Source organism: Arachis stenosperma, chromosome 10 (assembly GCF_014773155.1).
Source record: "Arachis stenosperma cultivar V10309 chromosome 10, arast.V10309.gnm1.PFL2, whole genome shotgun sequence".
Classification (NCBI taxonomy): Eukaryota; Viridiplantae; Streptophyta; class Magnoliopsida; order Fabales; family Fabaceae; genus Arachis; species Arachis stenosperma.
In genome coordinates this window covers 11476331-11492287 of record NC_080386.1, presented here as the reverse complement: position 1 = coordinate 11492287, position 15957 = coordinate 11476331, and the positions used below count along the sequence as shown (strand labels likewise).

At 32.5% G+C, this 15957-nt stretch overlaps 1 protein-coding gene across 1 annotated transcript; it reads right to left on the bottom strand.

The window, feature by feature from the left end:
• Window positions 1-879: 879 nt before the first annotated feature.
• LOC130954401 (mRNA export factor GLE1) lies at window positions 880-8012 on the bottom strand. The gene is made up of 14 exons (XM_057881137.1): window positions 7777-8012; window positions 7373-7684; window positions 7051-7168; window positions 6571-6719; window positions 5780-5948; window positions 5280-5517; window positions 4591-4700; window positions 4359-4429; window positions 4004-4085; window positions 3338-3412; window positions 3086-3169; window positions 2041-2172; window positions 1828-1950; window positions 880-1746 (listed from the first exon to the last, which is right to left on the bottom strand). Coding segments are annotated over exons 1-14 (1890 nt in total). The 5' UTR covers window positions 7779-8012; the 3' UTR covers window positions 880-1521.
• Window positions 8013-15957: the final 7945 nt, after the last annotated feature.

Genomic DNA, 15957 nt, shown 5'->3' with positions numbered 1-15957 from the left:
ACAATACGTATGAATTTTTTTTTATAACTCATGCCTACTTTTTGAACCTCTGTTAATAGCTTCTCACTTTTTGACTTTTATTACTTCTTCACAAAATACATACATATATACATATAATAAATTTTTCAAAGGTTTTATTTTTAAATAATTGAATAATATTTGTTAAGTGATTATTTAAATATTCTTTTTATATGAGGATTATATATATGAACTTTAATGTTTTTTAATTATACTCTTTATATAAGAATAATTTTGTGACTACTAAATTTTATTTTTTTATTATATTTTATCATTTTTAAATACTAAAAATTAAATTATTAATTTTAAAATCTAATAGTATAAAAATAAAATCTCAAGGATAACCAACTGGTGATTAATATTAATAAAAAGTACCCATAATTTACAACACTTTTTAATTAATAATGAAATTCTACCATTTAAATTGGTTTTATCCAAAATATCTCTCCTCTTAAACTTCAAGAAGCTTAATATATATATATCCATTTTCAATGGTATTTAAACTATTAAAAGTTATTTAACAACTTTTTTTTAAGCAAATATAATATATTCGTATTAGAAATATAATTATTCGTATATATTCTCTTATTTGTCTAATTTTTTAGTTAAATAATTTTATAACATAATATTCTAACACATTATTAGAATATTTTAAAAAAAAATATTTAACATATATATTATTAATAAAAAAATTATACAAAATTCATATAAAAAAAATTTATTGAGCATAATTATATTTTTTTTGGTTATCAGCATCTCCCTACATCATAATATTCACATGTATCATGTTCAGTAGTTTGTGCACACCATACAAGACTACCTCCTGATTTCTCTTCTTTCTGATACCATGCTTAATCACTCAAAACATCTTCCTGTAATACCTCGTCATAGCCAATAAGATCAATTACTTATATCCCTTGACCCAATTTTTCAGTCTGAAATCATATACATTTTCTTCATGCAACTCCTTTTTACCCCGTTTTTTCAAATTTTGTCCCTCATTTCAGAATTTTGGAAATTTAAATTTTTCCGAAGAACTCCTGTAAAAAGGCTGCAGAGCTTTCTTTGAGGAGTACGATCTCATCAGCCACCAGATCAATTCCTTCAACCAAAACAAGAGCCTTTAAGGTGTTGTAGTGTTATATACTCGATTTATGTAAATACAACATCGAATGTCAATTACATTTGCCTTTATTGGCATATTTAGACTTACACAAGGGAATTTCTTTGGTAAAGAATAAAATGGAGTGAAGAATGAAAACTTTTTCTAAATTTAGAATGAATATGTGCATACACATAATATAATACATTTTTATTGGTGAAACTTTTCTATAAAAAAAAAAAAGGTTCACTCTTCCGTCTTCACCAAAAAATTCACCTTCGCGTCACCCTTATCACAATGCCTATTGCCTAAACCTCGGAAAAATAAGAATAACAATTTTCCTTTTCCTGACCTTCAATAAATCTACACAAGTGAATAATTAACAAAATCTGTCTCAGCCTTCAATAATTAACAGATTTGCTGGACAACAAATTAGCCTCTAGCCTCCTTCCTTCTGGCTCTTCAAGGAACTTCTTATCTTTTATATAAGTCTCTATCTCCAATAGAGTCCTTGTGAGTTCCGGTATCTGCCGAACTTTCAGATCAACTAAGAAGTTCTGAGAGATGATGTTCAGTAACTTTACGAATTGTGATTTATATCTTCTAAAAAGTGCAAAACCAGCCATCTGAAATAAAGCAGAACTCGTTTAGTCTTGCATACAACGGACCACTGCGACATTCTATAAATCTATAATATATTTACTTACTTGCAAGAAAGCATTCAGTGAAACAGCTGTATATTGGTTGGCTGGGAGATTGTTCAAGAACCTTGCAAGCCAAGCCCAACCCTCTCGCAAACCGTGCAAATTCTGAACACCTTGAATCTCGGTCTGTTGAGGAAAGATGAGATTCATGAGAAGCGACCCGGCCAATATGAGTCATTAGAACCAAAGCAAGAATTTCAGACTATCATGACAAACCTGAACCAGTGCACCATAAACCTTCATGTATGATTCTAACCGGTTTAAATAATCCTGTGTACTCTCCAACTTTCCTCCATCTTCTCGATAACCAATAGCTTTGAAGTATGACTCCTTTGATTGAAAGATAGACTGAAGGAAGCAAAATCAACAACTTAGAGTCAATAACATAAGATAAGTATACATGTTTATAGAATATGTAAGGAATGAAGGTGTGCACATATTATCAGAATTAATAATTACTCTCGAAGATTTGATTGATCATAATACATTGAGTTTGCAATATTCAAAGCAAGGATGAATTAGCTCAAGCATAACTTGCAATATTCGATCATTTTTAGTATTTTATGTTAGAATTTTGTTAAAGGAAGACTGAAATTAATAGAAACAGGATTTGTTACTTTCACTCTTTTAATTATTTCTTTCACAAGATCTTAGAATAGAAAACACTGAAAATAAAAACAGAAACCAACAAGGCCCTTACTGTTCTATGTATCTATCACCCAACATGGCAAAATAATGCTTTCAGCACTAATTGATTATTCTCAATACATGCAGTTGCCATGCCAGAAACGTTTGAGAGCTAAGTTAACAATCATGGCAAATAAAGAAGAACAATATTTCTTCCTCACATAGATCAAATGGCTCAATCCTCTTATTTAGGCAAGGTGTGATCTAAAATGGAACTTTTTTTAGAAGTTTATTGAGAAAGAAGAGAAATATAATGTCAGGTAAGTAACAACAAACAATGAGCAATGGCAGCGTAGTTCATACTTTAATCCATAACACACACTCCCATCAAAACAACCTCTAGCTGAGCACCAAAGAAAAGCTAAGAACCTTACTATTTCCCACAAATTTCCAAAGACTTCAAAAACACTTGGAAAATTTCATGAATAAAATTTAATATTAAATCGATAAACAAACTTTCGGCCACAGGTAGTCCGTTAAATTCAAATTTAAGATAGCTAAAATTTAAAACTAAGGATAGGAATTAGCATCTCAAAAAAAATGATGCATTAAAGTTCCTATTTTATGAAGCTACCTTTTTGTATACCATGTGCTTTGGGACAGTGTATAGACAGGCCCTGTGAAGCTCAGCCAGCAGAACATCCATTGCAGCCGGGACCTATAAAAAATAATACCCAAGTGAACTCAAAAGTAAACATGCATATTTATATATAGATATAACTGGTGTGTGTGTGTCTCTCTCTCTATATATATATATACAAACAGCCGCAGACACATATGCACGCTAATGGTTGTGGCTATAATAGGCAAGATAAAGATGTTGTACCTGAGATGTAACCAGAACAATGACATATCCACTTGCAAAGGGTGCATTACCAAGGTTTGCACAGTATGAAATAAACTGCAATGCGTGTTGTCATAAAACAAATCAAATTTACCAATAAATATTCATATGATAACTAATCTCTATCATTTATCTCAGTAGTTTTTGTTTTCGGTTTTGACAAGTTGAAGCCAGTTACACGGGATTCAGGCAAATGTTGTTTTGATCACAAATATGTTCAAATACACCATTTCTGTTGATAAAAAATATTTTTGAATAACCATTTTGCTTACTTTTAGTTTTCAGAAAATGCCAAAACAACAAATTTTTCCACTTTGTAAATATTCATTTACTAGTTAATTGCTCAAAATCATTCTCGATTTTTTAAAAACTAAAACAAATATCGCAAGAGAAAATGCATAAGTACTACATTGTTTTATAAGAAAAAATGTTTAAGACAGTCAATCATGATTGAAGGCTGTAATACATTAATTATTAGTTTGTCCTTTTATTTGCTACCCTTCATAACTGAATAAAAACAAAGCTCACACCTACAATAAACTACTAAACCTGTTTAGTATTAGTCTATTGCTTCCCTTGTGCTCTTTTTCTTGACAAATAATGCAAGAAAAAAAATCATATCAATTGAATGTCAACTCATGAAATTACCTTTTTAGCAAATATCTCAATGCTGATTGATTGAGGACATTGAGGATCCCGCAAAAGCTTAACAAGATCATTGGATTTTGACCTATAGAATGTACAAAACATTAAATAGACATGAAATGCAAATACTCTCTTTTTGGATTGAATTGACTTTATTTGAAATGAAATAATTGAAGAAGCTATTTCATCCAAATAATCCCGTACTTTTTGGCAGGTCAAATTGTAACATTCCTTAAATAGGATTGAAGCAGAGAAGAATAATGGATAAAGTTTTCCAATAAAAGTTCCAAAAGCACATGCAGGAATGCTAATTCATAAGCAGTATTATGCATTGTTGAAATGAAAAGATTCACTTCACCTGACATTGTCTATTACACCCCTTATTTGTCTTATCAACCGAGAAATATGACTTTCATAGCGGGTATAATCCTGAAAAGTTGTTTACATGAAACAATCAATCAAAATCCCAGTATGCTGCAGGAAAACTTAGTCTTGAAAGTGATGATAGACACATACAGAATTCTTCTAATGTAAACCAAACAATAGTGTCCTATTGTTTAGAAAAACGTTCATTTGAACATAGATAATACCTGATTAGAACTAGATCTTATTGCTTGGTTCCTCTCACACAGCTCTTTCAGTTTCTGTAGTCTCCCGCTCTCCAAACTTACAGCACTTGTCGCAGCACGATACAGATTGCCTGAGATTGTGCAGACCAGTTGAGATAACAGATATCAGATGGCAAAGATTTTTAGACAAATAACAACCTATAGCTCCCAGATCGGCAAGGGGCACACCCATATGGACACATCAATTGTACCAAAGTTTACAACTTTACAAAGTGATTCAATGGCTTTTCTACCTCTTCCATTTTCTAAGTAAATGGCAAAGATGTCAAACCAAGAACAAAAGGAAGCCAAGAAGGAAAGAAGCAATAGTAAGGCATGTAAAGGTGAACTTGTGTAATTAACTGTCTTGAATGACATTTGTTGCTTACAAGGATGACCTCATTGAAAATCAACCTTGATGAGACATGTAAGAGCAAAATATTAAAATTTCGCAACCAAAATTTTGAAGGAGAAAAAAAAAACAAAACAAAAAAGGATAAATAAAATCCAACTGAATGGAAGTCAGAAAATAAGAAAGCAAAGCATTCTTGTATATCAGATATGGACACACAAGTAAACAGCAAACTAAAATACTGATATGGGTAAACCATCATTCTTAGTGTGAGTAAGAAAGGGGTGGGGAAGAAGTGACAAAATGGAAAGGCAAATACCAGACTCCTTGGTATTCGCATTTGATACGTTTGATGCATCATCTGTAGAATGCACTGCAGCCTCTTGTTGGGTTCGTCCAGAAGTAACCTTCTGGAAAGTTCCAGCAGCACCCCCTTCTACAGCTTCCTTTTCTGCTCTCCTTTCAGCTTCTGCTGCTGCTCTTTTTTCAGCTTCCATTGCTGCCTTTCTCTCAGCTTCCAATGCAGCTCGTTTTGCTTCTTCAGCTCTAAGTTTGGCCTACCTCCACAAAATTGAAAAGTAAAAAATATAGGACTTAGACCAAGGCTTGCAATATAAAAAAGACTGACAAGAAAAGATCTGTCTTAACAAACATGAGCAATATAGTGACAGAAATGAATATCAGTGAAAATAAAAAGGAAAAAACAATGCAGATTTGTAACTGCAAACATGGGATGGCTATTTCAATTTCAAATGAAATGTGAAACCATTTATGTCTAATGCCTTGTTAACACACAATATTAATTAGAAGATAAAGTACCTCTGCTTCTGCTTTAGCCTTTTCCTGCTGCTGCTTTTCCTCTTGCAAAGCAACCTTTCTCTTCGCTTCTTCATAAGCTGCATCACTTCTTATTTTCCTTTCTTCTATTTGTGATCTAAGTTCACGGTCCCGTTGAACAGCTGTCAAGTGATTATCAAGTGCTTCTGCACTACAAAAGAAGAGGGATGTCAGATATCAGTTTCTTAATCTAGCAACCACAAAACATGAGAGTAAGGAACAAAGAAAATGTTCTGTTGGGGTTTCTTGGGAGGATGGGATGAGTAGATGACTATCAGAAAACATGCCACACATGTCAAATATTATTGATCAAAATCAGAAATACATATTATATGAAGTATCATTCAATTTCAGTATTCATAAAAATGGATTCATCAAACAAAATTAGATTCCCCATCTCTAAAGTCTAAAAGTAAGGTGCAACTTTTTTTATAAAAGGAGTTTATTAAGAGGAGGATAATGAATGCTCAATTTTCTGTTTCTGGCTTTTTGGATATATAGAAGTTAAACTGTCTTGCTCCCAGGAATAAGTTAAACAAACAGAAGGGGAAAAGAAAAAAGAAAATGCTCAAAGTTCGCAAAAGTATGCAATTAACAAAATCACTACAATGTAAGATCCATAGTTAGAAGCTGTCATAAAGCACATTGAAAATGCAAACAACCGTATAGCTGTTGCTAACATCAAGTCTGACCAGATAGATATGTAGCATAAGAGAATTATCATATTGCCATGAAAAAAGCAGGGAGGGGGACACGGGACATAGCAATCTTACATCCTGCGCTGATATTGTGTATCTAACTTTTTATCCTGTTCTTGTCTTGATTCTTTATATTTCTCAACTCGAAGAAGAGCCGAGGTAGAGTTCTGACTTTCATCTGCCAGAGCTGTCTCCAATGCTGAGATCTTAGTCCGTATTTCATCCTGTCAATCCAGAACATTTTACAAACAGGTCTACATAGATACGAAATGCCCTGTTGTATTGGTGCAATTTCATAGACGAAAAAGAAGAAATCCTTTCTAAATGAAGAAAGATCATCTCAAGTTATCTAAAATGCTTGGAAAATTTGTTTTAGTAAAAGTAGAATCCCTAAAAAAAGATAAAAACAAGTTTTATTACAAAAAAAAATGTTCAAGGGTGAAATAATAACCTTTTTTAGTACTACATCCAAACAAGATTGACAAATTATTCAATTTGTAAAATTTAAGGTCCAACTAGGAAACCAAGTGCTTTGACATCGACAAAATCACTCACATTAACCCTAAGCTGATGTTCTTGTGCCAACTCAAATAACGCAGTTTCCACCTCTTTTCCTTTATCCATCAAGTAGGGTTGCACGTCAAATGCAGACACGTCAGAATCATCACTGTCACTGAGATTTCAAAGCCAATGCAAATATTAATTTCAAACCACCCAATGCACGCAAAAAAGAAATGAAAAAGAAAATAATCAAATTAACAAACATATGAACATAGCACCCACTAATCCACTAAGAGAAAGCGAAGTTAAAGATCCACAAAACATTCACATAGCGTTGGGTATTCAAATTGACTAGGGTTCAAGAAGAAAGAGGCACCTCAGATAAAGTTTATCACAATTGAACCGTTTGACAGGTACCAAAGCTTTGTTATCCCCATCATCGTCGCTCTCTGTGTCATCCAAATCAAATTCTTGAGCACGCAACACAAAAGGTTTACCTCTCTCACCTCCTCTCTTCCAAGTAGGCATTGTTTTCTGGAACTGCGAGGAAGTAACAGAAGTAGTGGCGAGCTTCGCCTCCAAGGTATTGAGCTCCGAAACGAGAGCGTCGAAGCTCCAATCGGGTTCAGGATCAACAGAAACGCCATCTATACGCGGCGAAGAATGAAAGACTAACTTCACGGCTCCCCTGAAAAGATTGCGTATCAGCGGTGATGAAATTCGTGGCTCTAGAGAAACCCTAACGGAATTTGAAGCGCATTATTGACATCAAAGACTTACATTGTTAAGCGAGCGACGAAAGAAGAGTGAACAGGGATCAAGAGCTGGTTGTTTTCTTTTGTGAACACAATCTATGATATCACCGTCTGCACTCTGAAAATAATAATAATAACAACATCCAATAGCAACTATGGTGAGGACAGGGGGCTTGTTGATCTTGTCCAAGTGCCTTTGAATCCTTTCTAGTCTTCAAAGAACAATCAATTTTGGATTAAAGAATAATCCTAGAGAGTTAATGTAATGTAATGACAATTCTTGCTTTAGGATTGTTCGGTGAGTTTTTTAAAAAAAAAATTGGAGTTATTTATATTTAAAAGATATTATGAAAAAATAAAAATAATTTTATATTTGAATATTTCATAAAAAAAATTTATTTATCAATTATGGATTTATTTGAGTAAGTTTTTAAGAAAATATCTTTTTTCGAATTATTTTTTTTTAAAAGATTTAATGTAAAAGTAAAAGTAATTTTATATTTGGAAATCTTATACAAAAATATCTTTTTATCTATTAATTATGTTTAGGTATAACAATATAAAAGTACTTTTTGTTTATTTATTATATGAAAAATATTTTTTTAAAGGAAAAAAAGATCTTTTAAAAAAAGATATAACTTACAGCTTCTCAAAAAGAGATATTTTTCTGATTTTTCTAATAATTTTATTTTTACTACTAGAAATTTACCAAACATGTTAAAAAATAAAATAAAAAATCTTTTTTATTAAAAATATCTTTTTTGATCAAGATAATAGTGCCCAAACAAGCATTATGTTTGAGTATAATAATATAAAAATACTTTTTTTGTTTATTTATTACGTGAAAAACATCTTTTTTTAAAAGAAAAAATCTTTTAAAAAAATATAAATTACAATTTCTCAAAAAAGATATTTTTTATTTTTTTAGTACTTCTACTTTTACTATTAGAAATTTGACAAACAAATTAAAAAATAAAATAAAAAATATCTTTTTTCATTAAAAAAAGATTTATTTTTATTAAGATAATGACACTCAAATAAGCACTAACATAACAATAAAGAATCATATGATTCACAAACCATGTAGGCATTACTCACCAATAAAATGTGTATTTGCTTTGAAGTAGACATAATGAAACTATGTAAGTCGAAATAAAAGATGGAAAAAGAGAGGTTTATACACAGAAGGATGGGAAGAAGAGAGATTTATAACACTGAAATGTTAAACATTCAAACAGGGGGAAGGAAAAAAGGAATAGGAAGTAGGAACAGGCGAATAGAAACGAACCAGAAAGAAAGATGAAACCGGTGACGAGGAGCGGCGGCAGGCAGCGCTGGCAAGCAGCGGCTTCAGTTCGTGTTCGACAGAACGGCAGAGAAAACGCAAGAAAGATCACCAGAGAGGGAGAGATCGAAGAGAGTTTTGGAACTATTAGAGAGAAAGAAGTTGTTTTCTGAAGAAAGGAGGCTAAGCAGCTGAAGACGATGTATAGATTTTTCTAAATTACCAAAATAACCCTCAAATTTAACAAAATTTCCTAAATACCCACTATTTCCACCATTTCCATTGCGGCCGGCGGCCTGCCATGACGCCTCTGCAGTAAAAAATTTCTTGCGCTGAGCACTGTATGGCAGCAGGTATGAATTCCGCCGCCATAACCACAATTTTAAAACAGAGGTAAATACAATATAATTGTTTATTGGGTAAAATGTGGAACATTTAAGTGCTTCACGAAAAGCCAACGTTAAATATAAAGCAAAAATATGCAAAGTCATTTACCTTTGTACCCAAAATTCAAATTCAAGAAAATATTACATATACTAAAATAGAGGTTTTTGAATTCTGACTTCAATCCAAAAATTAGTTTTCAATGAAGTAAACTTTATGCATATAATTTTTTTATTGTAATCAATTTTGAAAAAAGAATAAGAGAATTTAAGAGAGAGTTAGAGCTTGTTTGGGTGTCATTGAAAAAGATATTTTATAAAAATAAAAGTGATTTTATGTTTAGATATCTCATGTAAAAAGATATTTTTATTTATCAATTATGTTTGGGTAAAATAAGATAAAAATATTTTTTTGTTCATTTATTATGTGAAAAAATCTTTTTTTAAAAAAAAGATATTTTAAAAGAAGATGTAATTGTAACTTCTCAAAAAAGATATTTTTTATTTTTCTAGTGCTTTTACTTTTACTATTAGGTATTTGTTTGAAAGTTATTAAATCAATAAAAAAATATCTTTTTTCAATGAAAAAAGATCTTTTTTTAGTGTGTTTGGTAAATTTCTAATAGTAAAAGTAAAAATACTAGAAAACTTAAAAAATATATTTTTTTTAGAAGCTACAATTTATATCATTTTTTTAAAAGATCTTCTTTTCTAAAAAAAAGATGTTTTTTACATAATAAATGAACAAAAAAGTACTTTTATCTTATTTTATCCAAACATAATTGATAGATAAAAGATCTTTTTATATAAGATATCTAAACATAAAATTACTTTTACTTTTGTAAAAGATCTTTAAAAAAAAATATCTTTTTTTAGAATGACGCCCAAATAAGCCTTTACAGCTGGATTTCAGAGTAGAATCGCTACTGTAGAGTTGGGCATGTTAACTTAAGTAACAAAGTTTGTAAATTTCTATATGTAATATAAATAAGTAGTTGTACTCTTTATAATATATTAAACTAAACTTACGGCTAAGTACATGATTTTTTTTGTAATATATCTCGGTTCGATAGATCAAAGTCTAATAATATATTGTAGATTTGAGCTCTATTTAAGGATTTGTTGCTGGCCAATAAGTTAGTTACTGCATGCATAAGGCGGGTTTTGAATCCCTAACACTTACTTAAGCAGACGAGTAAACTAACCACTCAACCAACCTAAGTTGGTTATAGACAAATACGTGTTATTACTATGCTTTTTTATATTTATATGCTATATGTTTTGATTGCCTAACTTATATCTATTCTTTTATATCTGGTTAATACACGATTTCGATAAGCGATACAGGCTCATATCTATATACTTATTATATCTAGCCTAGAGTCCCTAAGTTAAGCCGAATAGTAGCACCTGACTACTAGCATTGATCATGACGTGCTAGGAGTTGGATCGTTATATTTTCTACCGCCACCATACAATCTCGTTCTGAAATCTAGATCTACCATTGCCACCTTGGCATTCTGGATCTATCTCTACTGTGCCAACATTCTGGATCTGCTAGTTGTCACCGTCGCCGCTTTTTAATTTGCTCTATTTTTTGAAGAAGCAACGAGTGAGGAAGAGGGAGATTTACGTAGTGTATGGAAGGGAGATAGAGACTAAAAGAAGAAACTAGAGACAGAAACTGAAAGACAAAGACTAAATTAAGTTTTTGTATTGTGTTTTATATAAAGTGTACACAATTGAGTTATGTCTTAGTATCTTGTTTGGATTAACAAAAAAGTAAAGACTTAAATAAATGAAATTACTAAAATTTCCTTAATTAAATCAAAACTTTGCCATTTTCCCTACCAGCCACCCCCTTCCCCTTTTCCCCTCTCTCTCCCTTTCTCCCTTCCTCTCTCTGGCAAATCATCTGACCTTGCCTCGCCTCGCATGTATTTTGATTTTCATCCACCCCTTTCTCCTTTACCTTCTGCTCGAACTACGGATGAGTAGTGTGTTCAACCTCTATTCAACCCTGCCATTGACAGCACTGCCTAGGTTAGAATAGACGTTTTCATCGAGAAAAGCATGCCACCTGTGTCTCCAGCATTTCTTAATCGTGCCGCCGGCGTGCCTCACCACCATTGCATTTCACCATCGTGGAGGTCGGCACCAGTCCATTACTGTTTGATGATTCTTCTATGTGTCACTTTTTATGTCTAAGTTGAAAAACGAATTGTTCTGTGTGTTGAGCTTTGTTGTTTTTTTCATGATGATGATGATGAATGATCTTCAGAGAACAAATTGGTCTGTGTTGTGGTTTATGTAAACTTGGAACATAAAAGATATAATGACGACATTTTAGGAATAAAATGTTATTAAAGTTTCAGTCTTCATCTCCAAAAATTTTAGGTACCGTTTGTTTTAAGGTACTGGGACGGAGACTGGGAGACTGGAACTCAGTATCATATTTGTTGGCTTAGAGACTAGTACTAAAATTTAAGTCTCTATCTCCAAAATTTTAGTATTTCATTACCTCCAAAAAGTGAGGACACAAGAGACTGAAATTTTTGGAAATGGAGACTGAAACTTTAATAACATTTTATACCTAAAATACCTCCATTTCAATTAATTAATTCCAACTTTACTCTTTGTACAAATTAAATTAAAGCTTTATTTTTATTTCAATCTCTATCTCCCACTTTACACTAAACACAATACTGAGACATATTTCAGTCTCTGTTTTTCAGTCTCTCTTCCAAACGCTTCCTCTATGTCTTCACTTTCTGAAAATATTGAAAAGACAGAAATTTTTTTATCTCGGAATTGAAATTTTAGTTCTAATCTGTAGTTGTAACGCCCTACCACATAGAGTCTTATGCTTAAGTCATAAAATTGAGGTGGCAAGGTATTACGACCTCTAAAAGTAAAATCCTATATATATATATATATATATATATATATATATATATATATATATATATATATATATATATAATATAGTTGAAAAGGAGGTTTATCTAGGAGCCTTAAAGAAAAGTTATTGAACGAAATACAAGCAGAACAACGCAACACTCACAATGAGATACAATTAGAAAGGTGGATAAGATTGAACGGAAAAGATAATATTTATATAAGATCAGGGTTTCAAAAATGCAATTAACAAGTTCTAGGCTCGGCCTGCGAAGTAAAGACCGACCAGAGTATACATATACTTATATATACACGCCAAAGTAACCCAAAACAGAAAACCAACAACCTGTTTCTCTGAGTCAACCTCTAAGAGGGACAAACATAAAATACAAGGTGGAGAATCTATATACATATATAAATTATAAACAAAACACAACCCTAAGTCCTAAGAGTTCTTCGTTTTCTCAGTCTCCAGAATACACAGTATGGTGCTTCTCAACTTGCATCTGAAAAACAACAATATGTATAGAATGAGAATCGAAGGTTTTCAGCATGGTAGTGATGCCCACATACATAATATATAAGGCCCCGGAAAAGCCAGAGGCAATCCTAGAACTTCGACACTCAATTTTTAAAACTTAAAGATTTAAAGACAAAAGTCATAAACAGCGTGATCCTCTAAGGTTCTTAAACTTAGCCAAACTCTAACTAAACCCTCCAAAATCTTTCTCCTTCCTCCGAAATTCTCCAGAACGCCAATAGAATCACACAGACAAACAAAATAGACAATGACAAATACAAACAGGATACAGTTACAGCAGGTAGTGAATATAACAGGTAAGCATGATAATCACATAGGCAAACCCAATTAAATGAACAATCAAACAAAACACATATATGCACATGATATATGCCTGCCCTATGGCTGATGAGTCTCATCTGTAGGTTATCAAGCCAACCCGACGTGTTCGGTAGCTAACTCGGTTACAGTCTCTCTGTTGCACATTAATACCATTAGAAGGTATCTGTGCCCTGTCACCGTTAGAGGGTATATGTGCCCTGTCACCCTTACAACCAGAGAAAAAATACAAGCATACTCACATCCAACATTTTCCACCATGATTTATTTACCATATTCATTCATTAACTCATATATGCATCTCCGGCATACTCGCAATATTTTCACACTTCCTCAATTAATCATAATCTTTTAATCATCAATCATATTTCAGTAATAATTCTTCATTCATTTTCACTTACATTCATTCATTCATTTAATTTCATTAAGGCTAAAATACCTCATACATATCCCATTCCTGGACTTTCCATTCATAATTCAACATGTCTCAAGCTTTTCCTCACCTCTAAGTACTCCTTTTTTATAACTTAATCTCTTTGCTATACTTAAAACTAATATTTAGGGTCTAAAGAAGTAAAAATAGAAATTTAAGGGTTTAAAATCATGCTTAAAAATACAAAAACTCAATTTGCTGAAAAATAGGTCCCTGCGTACACAAACCATGTCACACGTATGCGGAAGTATAATTTTCTCTCATCTCGCGTACGCAACCTTTGCTCGCGTACGCGAGTCTCTTGGCCCGAAAGGTTCGCTCGCATCGCAGGCACTTACCCGCCTACGTGGACATATCAACTTTCACCTCTCGCGTACGCGTGTACCGTTCCGCGTATGCGAGACAAGCAAAACAGAATAGAATGCTAGCGTCGCGTGCTTGCTTGTGTACGCGAGTTCTGCAGGTTAGGTAAAAATTTATTAAGTGTTGCAGAATCCACTTTACACACCAAACTTCCGACAGACATAACTTCTTCACTAAAAATCATTTTTAGCCCCTTTTTTTGAATGGCGTAAACTTCACGGATCCAATCTTCATAAGGAAATAAGTTTTGAAAAGATTGGAGGTCCAAAAGCCGAGTTATGGCTCGCTAAAGTTCGACAAAAATCCAGTTTTTTTAATCAAAAACATCAACCTCTATTTTTACCAAGTTTTCCAACTCAAAACCAACAATCCAAGTTTTTAATCAACCCAAAACGAGCTAATTTCAATCTTAGCCCTTCTCATACATTTCACAACTCACCAATATACTTACTCATCAACTTCAACCCAAAGAACTCATAATCAGACATAATTCCATACTCAAACATTAAAATAGCATCATTATTCATTCAATACATCATCTCATCAACCTCTCACCACACTCATATCATTAGCCAACACAACATAACTCATAATCAATCTTATAATCAATTCTCAACATTCACATTCTCAATCCCGACAAGCCAAAATCATATAATACATTTTAATTCACTCATCAATCATCTTTCATAATTCTTCCATATTCATATACATATATCAATTCTCAAATTCATTGCGCGCGCGCGCGCGCACACACACACACACATACATATATATATATATATATATATATATATATATATATATATATATATATTATTTCCCTAATCACCTCAACAACGAAACATTCAATCTAAACTTGTCCTACGGTCATCTAGCCTAAGTTTTCACGACATATTACATATTATATACGAAAAACCAAAATCATACCTTGGTCGATTCCTCGTTAATCTCGGAACGTCACATTTGACCATCGTTCCACAAAATCTAAGCTTTCAAAGTCACACCAAACGGATCTCCAGCTCCCCAAAGTCCAACATCAAGTCTCCAACACCACCAATGACCACCAACATACCCAAAACATCCCACAACTCAATCTAATACAAAAAATCATCACTAAATCAATATAGATTTCACTTAATCACAGGTTTTACAAGGGTTTGAGTTGTCTCACCTTACCAACGGGGAAATGGAACAAGACCTGGCAAGTTTATGAAGCTAATTCGGTCCTAAACATCGAAATTACACAATTTTTCAACACTAAGCTCAATAAATTTCAAAATTAGGGGAGATAGAATTGAAAATGAAAAGTGAATTTCTTACCTAATTGAGTACCGAGCTTTGTAGAGCTCAACACTACGGTCGCGTGGCCACAAACAGTGCAGCGGTCGGAGTTCCGAATTGAAAGATATTTGAGTTTGAATTTGGTGTTAGGGTTTGGAGCTTCTTTTCTTCTCCTCATGTAAGTTTCAGCATTCTTCACTATTTTGGGAAGAAGAAGAGCTGATGCTCTTCATATATAGGGGGTTAGGTTGGGCCTTAGGCCCATTATGGGCCCGGTTCGTTCGGTTCGGTCTGTTTGGCTTAATTTTAGGCCAAATTCTTTAAACTTAGTGTTAAAATTTTCATTTTAATTAGCTCTATCTCATTAAACTATAAAATTCCAGTTTTCTAATTTTTTTATTAATAATTAATTTATTAACTAATTATTTACTAATTTTGCGGGTTTTACAGTAGCTATTAAACACAATACTAAGTTTCAATTCTTCAATCTCAGTCTCAATACCCATGCCAACGCTAGCTTAAAAATTTAGGAGTTTTTTTTGTTTTTTTTCAATTTTCAACTTTTCATTTTTTGTTCAATAAACCAACCCAAGCCCACCATTGAAAAACAAATACCTTGTCTTAGAAAAAAGGCCAATAACATCATAAACATCATAAACATAAAATTAATCTCAACTACTTATAATTCATCTCATGCGTCACAT